This window comes from Sprattus sprattus (genome assembly GCF_963457725.1).
Source record: "Sprattus sprattus genome assembly, chromosome: 4".
Taxonomy (NCBI): domain Eukaryota; kingdom Metazoa; phylum Chordata; class Actinopteri; order Clupeiformes; family Clupeidae; genus Sprattus; species Sprattus sprattus.
In genome coordinates this window covers 11,052,085-11,062,158 of record NC_137923.1, presented here as the reverse complement: position 1 = coordinate 11,062,158, position 10,074 = coordinate 11,052,085, and the positions used below count along the sequence as shown (strand labels likewise).

The 10,074-nt window shown below is 41.3% G+C and overlaps 1 protein-coding gene across 1 annotated transcript in view; it reads right to left on the bottom strand.

The window, feature by feature from the left end:
• Positions 1-1,411, bottom strand: part of grk7a (G protein-coupled receptor kinase 7a) — a gene marked incomplete at both ends in the record, with an annotated part of 6,236 nt that extends 4,825 nt beyond the window's left edge. Inside the window, 2 exons of the mRNA XM_080837978.1 lie at positions 15-452; positions 809-1,411. Of these exons, the coding sequence (XP_080694104.1) occupies positions 15-452; positions 809-1,411 (1,041 nt within the window). The remainder of the gene's footprint in view (positions 1-14; positions 453-808) is intronic.
• Positions 1,412-10,074: the final 8,663 nt, after the last annotated feature.

Genomic DNA, 10,074 nt, shown 5'->3' with positions numbered 1-10,074 from the left:
CCAAAACAGCTTACCTTCTGGGTGATGGTTTTCCCAGCTGGCAACTCCACGGCCAAACCCAGATCGGAGAGGCGGCACTGGCCCAGACTGTCTAGCAGCACATTCTCAGGTTTCATGTCACGGTACACAATGTCCATGGCGTGGAGGTGCATGATGCCAGTGGTGATCTGGGCGGTGTAGTAGATAATGCGATCCATCTCAATACCTTTTTCACCCATGAAATAGATGTGGTACTTGAGGTCTCCTCCGTTCATCAAGCTCATGGTCAGACACAGGTGTTCCTTGGTGTCATAAGCGTACGCCAGGCATACAATGAACTCACTGGCTACTTTCTCCAGAATCTTCTTCTCTAGCAGAGCCATCTTCTCACCATGTTTCTTCTTCAGGCGCTTCTTGTCCAGTTTTTTGCAGGCATACATCTGGCCTGTGTTTTTCACTTGCACTGCACATACCTGGAGACGAGGGTTGGAGTGAATGTCCAGGATTAATTCTTTTGCAACTATAAACATGCATGAAAGAGTGTGTGAGTGTACATTTGGGGTACATAGATTTGTATCTGTAAGAAACAGAAAGGGTTTGGACAAGAAATCTAACTGGTATGATTCCAGAATAGGTTTATATAGGAGTATGTAAAACCTATATCCTCAACCATTTAAAAAGAAGACATACAATAGCTTGCTGGAGGGGAATAGAAAACAGTTTTCTTGTGCCTAATTGGCATTAACACCCATGACATCATCAGAGGAGCCTAATTCAGCTGCTTATAAATGACACCGAACCATCCATTTGTAAAATGTACTGTACTTACCTCTCCAAAGCCTCCCTTTCCTAATGTCCTGAACTCATAGAAGTATTTGTCACTGATGGGCTGCTTCTCAAATTCTTTCCACTGCAAGAATTTATCAAAGAATGGGCTGGTCTGGTAATCCGTGAATGGTGTTCCCTTGAGGTACTCTCTGGTGCCAGCTCTCACTTTGGTTACCATCACCTCGTCAAAGTCCTTTTCTGTCACTCCTTTGCATTTTTCAAGTGCTTCTCCAGTCAAGAAAGCCATGTAGTTCTTGGAGCCCTCCTTGCAGAACGTGTTCATGATGTTTGTCTTGAGCTTGTCCTTGGCAGGGCCCGGGAGTGACAGCTCCCAATCTGTCAGATCATCCAGGAATGTTGCAGCAGTCACATAGTCTGGAGATGCCTGCTTCAGATAGTCTCGGAAGAACCTCTTCCCTATGGGCTGTTGTTCACAGATGCTCTCAAAGACCTTGGGAACCTCAGCGCGGACGGCTGCTAACTGGTCCGCCTTGGGCAGAGACAGACTCCGACGCCGCTTTTTCATCTCCTTGTCATCTCCACCCTGGGCTTTCAGATAGGCAGTGTTTTGCACCAGGTTATCGAGGCCCCCCATGTCACACATCTTGGCGGCTTTGTTCGGTCTGTCCCCCCAATAAACTGAAAATTCTGGAGTCCCTTTGTGGTCAGGCTAGTTGGCTAGTGGAAGCTGCTGCTGCCACTGTGTGCTCCTGGTGGCTTTGAAAGTGTGCCTCGCTCCGACACCAAGGTGCGAATGAGCCGCACCAATGTACGCTCCTGCTGACCAAAGACACACTGACAAACCCAGTAATTACTCATTTAGAATTAAATACCTGTAGAGGATTTCCACTTAAGTATCTTTGCACGGTCTATTCATGGAAAGGAACTGGTAAGAGGGTTCTTGTGTAAGAGGCTTTTCGGCTGCCTATATTTAGCCAGGTGCAGAGTGAAAAAGCTAATGGTTGTCGGTCGGAGTCAATTGTCTATTAAAGGTGATAGGAATGAGGGAAGCAGGGTGGCATAGTGACGAACTGACAGTCTGACGGCTTAGTGCAATGAAAATTTACAAACAGAATGAGAGACACACACCAAATCACTCCATGGTGCTGGCTCAGGCCCCATAGCACGGTGATCTCTGCCTTGTTTAGAAAGTGCTCCAATGGAACTGGTGGGCCCTGTAATGTCTACAGCACAGGGTATGCACATGAACTTGCATTTCACATTCATGTGATATAAGTATTAGAAATACTATGATGATTATCAGTGTTTTTTGATCTGTGCAGGATTTGCTGGTGGAAATGAGCGCTGCAGTAGACTTGACTTGTAGAGCTACACCTGTACTGTGCATGATCATGGTAATAGGCTTAGAAAAGTCAATATCCTACAGACTTTGTGAATCATAGAAGTCTGTGGGGGAAAACTATATATTGTCTATTTAATCAAAAAGGAATTACCTAGGAATAATTCTCAAACAAAATAAATCAAATTCATGTACTCATTCACTTAAGCAATTGAAAAAAAGACATTTGTCCAAAAACTTCTTTTATTATGCCAGTGCGATAAGGGGATGGAAGGTGATGAAGCTTCCTTGTGCTTTGTTCCCAAAATGTAGGTCAAATGGGCAGGTAGGTTGCCCTAGAGGAGCAGCAGAATGAGATGTAAACAGTAGAGTAAACCATGGCATCTCCATGTGCCAAGTGTCTGAGGTGCGGCCTTCTGTTTCTGTTGCACTGCAAAATCTGCTTCTTTACTGTGCTTGGCCTTAATCTGCCTGCCTCATCTGGTGTATGGGCACACAGAAGTGCACACATGCATACTCATGAACCCCCCCCCCCCCCCCCCCCCCTCTCTCTATATATATACAGTCATGGACAAAAATATTGGCACCCCTGCACTTCTGTCAGATAATGTACCAACTCTCCCAGAAAAAAATCGCAATAACAAATGCTTTGGTATTCACATGTTGATTTCTATTGTTTGCATTGGACCAACGCAAAAAAGCAGAGAAGGATAGCCAAATCTGACATTATTCCACACAAATCTCCAAAATGGACTGGACAACATTATTGGCACCCTTTCAAAATTGTAAGAAATAATTGTATTTCAAGAATGCAATGCTCCTTTAATCTTTATTTAAACTAACCTGTGGCAAGCTACATATGCTGGTAATATAGAAATCACATTTCCAACCAGTTAAAATGGAGCAAAGTTGACTCAACCTTTGGGTTGTGTGTCTGTGTATACCGCACTGAGTATGGAGAAAAGAAAGAAGAGCAAAGAATTGTCTGAGGATTTGAGAACCAAAATTGTAGAAAAGCATGGACAATCTCAAAGCTACAGGTCCATCTCCAGAGATCTAAATGCTCCTGTGTCCACTGTGCACAGTGCCATCAAGAAGTTTACAACCCATGGCATTGTCACTAACATCCCTGGTTGTGGAAGGAAGAGAAAAATTGATGACAGAATGCAACAAAAGATTGTTTGAATGGTGGATAAAAAACCTAGAACAACTTCCAAATAAATTCAAGCTACCCTGCAGACACAGGGTACAACGGCATCAGCTCGAACTATCCGTCGCCTTTTGAATGAAATGGGATGCTATGGTAGGAAATCCAGGAGGTCCCCAATGCTGACACAGAGACATAAAAAAGACAGACTGGAGTTTGCCTAAACCTTCCTGGGGAAGCCAAAATCATTCTGGGAAAACGTCCTGTGGACAGAAGAGACCAAAGTAGAGCTTTTTGGTAAAGCAATTTACAGACAACGAAATGAGGTCTTCAAAGAATATGGTGGAGCTGGACCGATGTTTTGGGGTTGCTTTGCTGCTTCTGGAACCCGATGCCTTGACTGTGTGCATGGCATCAGGAAATCTGAGGACTACCAAATCATTTATGGGCGCAATGTAGGGCCCAGTGCCGGAAAGCTGGGTCTCTGTCAGAGGACATGGGTCTTCCAGCAGGACAATGACCCATAGCACACTTAAAAAAGCACCCAGAAATGGTTAAGACAAAGCACTGGAGAGTTCTGAAGTGTCTGAGATGAGTCCAGATCTTAATCCCATGGCACAACTGGGGCTTGATCTCAGATCAGTAGTTGGTAGAAGGCACCCTTCAAATGTGAGAGAACTGGAGCAGTTGGCAAAAGAAGAGTGGTCCAAAATTCCATTTTTGGAGTTTTGTGTGGAATAAAGTCAGATTTGGCATTATTTCTCAGATTTTTTGTGTTTTGCCATGCAAACTAAATAAATACACATGTGAATACAAAAGCATTTGTAATTGCCACAATTTTCTGGGAATAGTGGTGCATTTTCTGACAAAAGTGCAGGGGTGCCAATATTTTTGTCCATGACTGTATATTTATACAGTATATACGTTTATATCAGTATTTTTTTATCATGAACATTAATTTTTGTATAATAATAGGTTATTAATAACAGGTCATATTACCTATGAATTTAAGTTGAGATCTACTTGATAGAAAAATCACTCTGTCATCGCCTAGGAACTGAAATAACAGAGGAAATGAAGACTAAAGAGACTATGAGATACAAAGTGAGGAAAAGACTCAGAAAAAATATCCAGGTGTGTTGATGTCCAATTGTACATCACTGGATCCATAAGCAGAAAGTGGGAGTTACATTCCACCATTCAGATGCTTTGTAGAAAAGTTTGCCCTCCCGGAGACAGGAGAAAAATATTAACTGGTTAGGTACAAACACACACAGACACACACACACACACACAGACAAACACACACACACACACACACACAGACACAGACACAGACACAGACACAGACACACACAAACACATACACACACACACACACACACACACACACACACACACACACACACACACACAGACACACACACACAGACACACACAAAAACACAGACAGACAAACACACACACACACACAGAGACACACACACATACACATACACACACACACACACACACACACACAGACACACACACACACACATTCACACACACACACACACACACACACACACACACACAAAATGTTATCGCCATGCTAGGCTCAACCTGAGAATTTCTTAGCTGCTTTCACGGTTGCAAGTTACAGTAACACATTTTTTTTCATGATACCATCTACAGGCACTGACCTGGTGCTACATAGGAGATCGGAAGATTGAGACACACACAAGTTTCCTTTTAATACATTTGCAAAAAAAATTAAATCTGTTTACACTTTGTAATTATGGGGTTTTGAGTGTCGATTGATGAGGGAACTATTTTAGCATAAGCGTTAAGCATTGTAGCGTTTTATCTAATATCTATAGCTCTTTCCCCCATGATAATTTTCACCTTGACAATCTGCTGGATCTTCGTCCTTCACTCAGGTGGTAGTCCATGTCATTGCTGCCAGCTGTCTCATGACACACTTTGCTCTACATGCAAAAGATGAATGTGTGATTGGAGATACATCAAAAAATACAACTCCTTTTAATTATTGGTAATTTCCCCATGCCAAATGTAGTACTTTAAAGCTTTAAGGGCCACCGTTGAGTCCGCTGTGAGGGAGGTTGGTAAGTCTATTAAGAGAAGCCTTAGCGGTTTTGGCGTCCTTTGCCCTTGTTCATATGAGGGGATGATGACTGACCGAGGACATGCGATCACTAGCTCATTAGTTTAAATCACTGAATGATGATTGGATATATAGGCTACTCTCATTAGATATTGTTAGTCTTGGGTAAAATAAAAGCATTGAGAAGTATCCTTTTACTGCTCAGACACATCAGTATAGGCTACTACTATTTTTGAACATAGTTCTCTCATCACTTTAAAGGTGCTTAGAATTTTAGGTTTAAAACATTAGAAAATTAAGTATTAAAATAGCAACAGAATGTGAAGAAATAACCATTTTGACACAATTTCATATTTATTTTTTTATTTTACAACCCCCTCACCGTCACATGCAGTCACATGCACACTGTCAGGAATGGTGTTGGCTTAAATAATGACAGTTAAGGCCAATTTATACTTCGGTAGACGACACTTTTGAAAAGGTCGCCGACACAAATTACATCATGGACGACACTTTAAACCGTCGTTTTGAAGTGTCGGCTACCATAGACATGTCTATGTCGGCTACATGGAGAAATTTCTACTGGCGCTGAAGTCGTCACAAAGTGTCGCGCAAGTGTGATTGGCTAGATACAACTGGCCCTGGTGCCTGCTATTATGACAAGCCCCTGTCAGTGGCATAAGGTAGATGGGCTCTATAGTGAAATCTAGTTTACTAGTCAGGCATGAGGCTCGAACACACACCATTGGCGAATATATATAAACAATATTTTGGATTGTACTAATTAGTTACTTCGGTTATTGTATTGGGAAAGTAGACAGGTCAACGAGAAAGCGATCAGAAACATGGATAGTGCTTTATTCACGGAGAAAAAGAGCACTATGATTCTTCGAACGACATTGCGTCATTCCATTTTCAGAGTGCTGGATTGAATTTATGAACATACCCCAAGTAAACATGGCTATCCTGTAGTTAGTAGCTCAGAAGCAAGTCCATTGTTTACGTAACACAGACAATCAACAATCAACTAAGTCAAAAGTTTGAGAGCTTAAATGAAAATCTACAGTGGTCTGTTTGCCGCGACTAAGTTAAAGTAACATAATTTTTAAGAATTTTACCTTAAAATAACAACTTCAAAATCATTTTGGTGGTACACTGACTTGTAATAATGAGAATGGTGTCTGTGCCACAGCATGCCTGGTATTGCACAGTGTAACTTTGGGGTAGAAGGCGCGAAACCTATTGTGAGAACTATGAAGTAGTATGTCACCATCTCATGCAACAACTAGACCCATGTTCTAGCTAAAAGAGGACGCTAGCACAGTATTCTCTGTATAGGCATCATGTCAGAGGCGACAAAGAAACTGAGGAAGACTTTTTCGGAAGATAGGAAGAGAAAAAGAGAGTAACAGAGCAAGAACATGTAACCGAACCAAAAGTCAGATGTTGAGCAGGCTTTCTTTATGTTGGACTAGTCTGTAATAACTTATTGGCTGGCTTGCTATGTCTTGAGTTGCACTTGCTTGATTTTGGCTGTGTTAGGAAAGTTGTTGACTCCCTTGTTTCGCTAGTCATTATAAACATCCCGACAATGGGCCTCATTCTCGAACATTTTCTGAACTTTCTTATGAAATGTTTCTTACGGACTTGGGAAAACCCACGTAAGAAAAAGATCTCCGGGGGGCACTGTAGCTCATACAGTGGCCTCGCCCACTTACGGATTTGACAGCATTTCCTGTCCCACTCTTCACTGCAAGTGCAAGTGAAGCCTTAATCAGTGACAGTCCCGCACTTCTTTTTCTTTCTATGTTGTTTTCTATTTCTTGAAAAAAACAGGTTTTATTGCTCTTAGCTTGACTGTTCTCTCCCTTGTACGTCTCTTTGGACAAAAGCGTCTGCTAAATGACTAAATGTAAATGTAAAATGTAATAATGTATTTAAACATTATATTTGACATGATGTCAGAATTACTTTTATGTCAATAGGTGAAGTTTACATATACCTCAATAGAAACTTGCAGTATTTTTCCTTGCAGTATTTTAATACACAACCTACCATAAATGCATTAAAGTACCACTATATCAATGAAATACAGAAAATGCACTGATTTATCACTAAGGTACCATTGAAGCAAATGTGCCAAATGTATTCTCTAACAAGTGTATCTGAGAGGAGGAAACGTTCACAACAAAGATCCTATTTTTGGGTTTGTCATCTTCAGAGAGCCCTTCATCTGAGCATATTGTGTAATCTGTGTAATCTGAACCGGGCCCCTAGACCCCAGCCCTAACGGTTAGATCGTTAGGTCTTTAATCTGTCAAGTGAAAGCAAGCAAGAGATTACATTGTGTAGCCTAATCATTAAAGGTTTACATTGGTAAAAGTGTCAGAGGACTGATAAAAAATACTACACTGCAGTATAACATCTTTAACGTGCCTTTTAGATGCGTAACATTTAATAATTATTTTGGTCATTTTCTGTTTAATCTGGTTCAATTTGTTATTTGTTTAATTATTTGTATTATTTGTTGTCTGCTTTCATCTGTCCATACCATCTACGATCCTGCTCTATCGGTAAGTTCAAGCCTTCACCTTTACAATGTATTTTAAGGTTTCCACCCCCCCAGTCTGTCTGGTAGCACTTTCCCCTTGATCTTGTGCCAAGACAAAGTGCCGTTCATTACTGCCCCCTAGATGACGTTACACTCTCTCTTTCATTAATCAAAGACTGTACATGTGGTCTTACCAAGAAGAGTCTCTTTAGACTACAGCCACCGAAGCTTTGAGTTTGTGAGTAAAGACTCACTGGCTGCTAAACCTGTGACCCACAGTAAAGTCATAGCCAGTGCATCAACAACAATCTCTGTAGTACTGCAATTCTGCTTGCCTGGTATTTTCAAAACCTTGTGTATTTTTTCAAAATGTAGTGTACCACTTTTTTGGGTGACTGGCTTTTTATTTCCCTGTTGACTGGATTCGATCTATCTGGCTGAATTACCATATCTATACAAACTTGCTCTCATTCGTTTGTACCTCAAGGCTATATGACTATGTAGGCTAATTCAGTCTGTTAAATCTAATCTATTATAAGCTAATCCACACCAAAAGTGTCTCAAGATCTGGGAGAGCTGTAGGAGGGGGAGGTCTGTCGTTCACTTATATGAAAGTCTGATGCTGTTGTGTTGGGACTGATAAACTGGTCAAACATTATGCAGTGTATCTTCCCTCCCACAAAATGTGTTACTGTCCTTATTGTTAGAATTTGTACCATCTATCAGGACTGGCTGTATATTAGAAAATTCAGGCACTGTAAGAAAACAGTCAGTTTGCACTATGCCAAAGGACTGACAGAAAGCATATGCACAAGCACTGCACTGGAAATCATATTAAATTTCAACTTGGAAAAATAGTAATAGTACTGCTATATATTTCCTAAAACATAAATGCAGCAAGAAGAAGGGAATTTCATTTGTTCAGCATATGTTTGACAGGCACAACACTCTCCTATCCGTCCCTGGCCAAGACAGACGGATCACTTGACCTGGTCCCCGGGCGCCATAAAGGCTGCCCACTGCTCCTGGGGTCTTGGAGGAAGGACAGTCCAGGATGGGAAAAATGCAGAGGAAGAATTCACTTCGACCTCGGCATCCGTGTGTGTGTTTGTGTGTGTGTGTGTGTGTGTGTGTGTGTGTGTGTCTTGTCGCCACCCTAAATGCACGTGTGTGTTGCTGTGTGCCAATAAAACTGACTTTGACTTTGAACAAAGGTTTAGTGTGAGACTGTTCAGATGTCCCCTGTCTGTTTCTGCCCTCTAGTGGCCAGACTTAAAATGCACAATAGACACTGTAGATGCAACCGTCCCCCCTGCTCTCCCCCCACACCCACAAGCACACGAGGCATATCCAAATGCCCCACCCCCTTTCTGCTAGTCATGTCTGTTAAAGGACAGTTAAGTTGATTGATTCTTAAGCATAAAGCTGTAAGCCAGACACGTAAATAGAAGTCCATCTTTGTCAAAGCTATAAAATAAATCCATCAGTCAGTTCTTCAAGGCATTGTAAACAGATTATCCTTTAACCCACAGCTTAAAGGAAGGAAAAATATTATATTAGCATGCTTTTGAAGAGATATCTTGTCCCAATGTTGCAAATAGGTCTGATTTTATGACTTTCGCCTGACATTGATTTAAAGGGGGTTAGGAAAACTATGCAGTAGTTGTCGTTTGGACAAAGTTATGAATACACATGAGTAGGGGTAACAGATATCATTTGTTACATATTGGACTTTTTCTCTTTCTTGGTATTTGTCATTTGAGTTTTTAGCTTTAAGCAGCAATATCTGTTCCAAAACTAAGCTAACTACCTAAAAGGCAATCAAAAACCTTGCCTTCACCACAAACAGCCCAGCTGACGTTTGCCAACACACTAACTAGTGCCTTTTGTCAGTTTAGCTGGCCATGTCATGCGTGTGAAAGCTTTTCTTTCATTTTTGCAGGGTGTACCAGCCCGTTACACAGAACTATATAGGGCATAACCTAGATGGGGATCAAAATTATGGAGGATGGAACCAAAACTAGTTGCCTATGAAACCATATCTCAAAAAAGTGTAAAATTGTTGCATAGTGTTACTTTAAAACTGTTGTCAATGTAACATTAATATAATTAACTGAGTCTATGGAGCAAAACACTTTCTTTTTGCTAACGCTGAACATAAC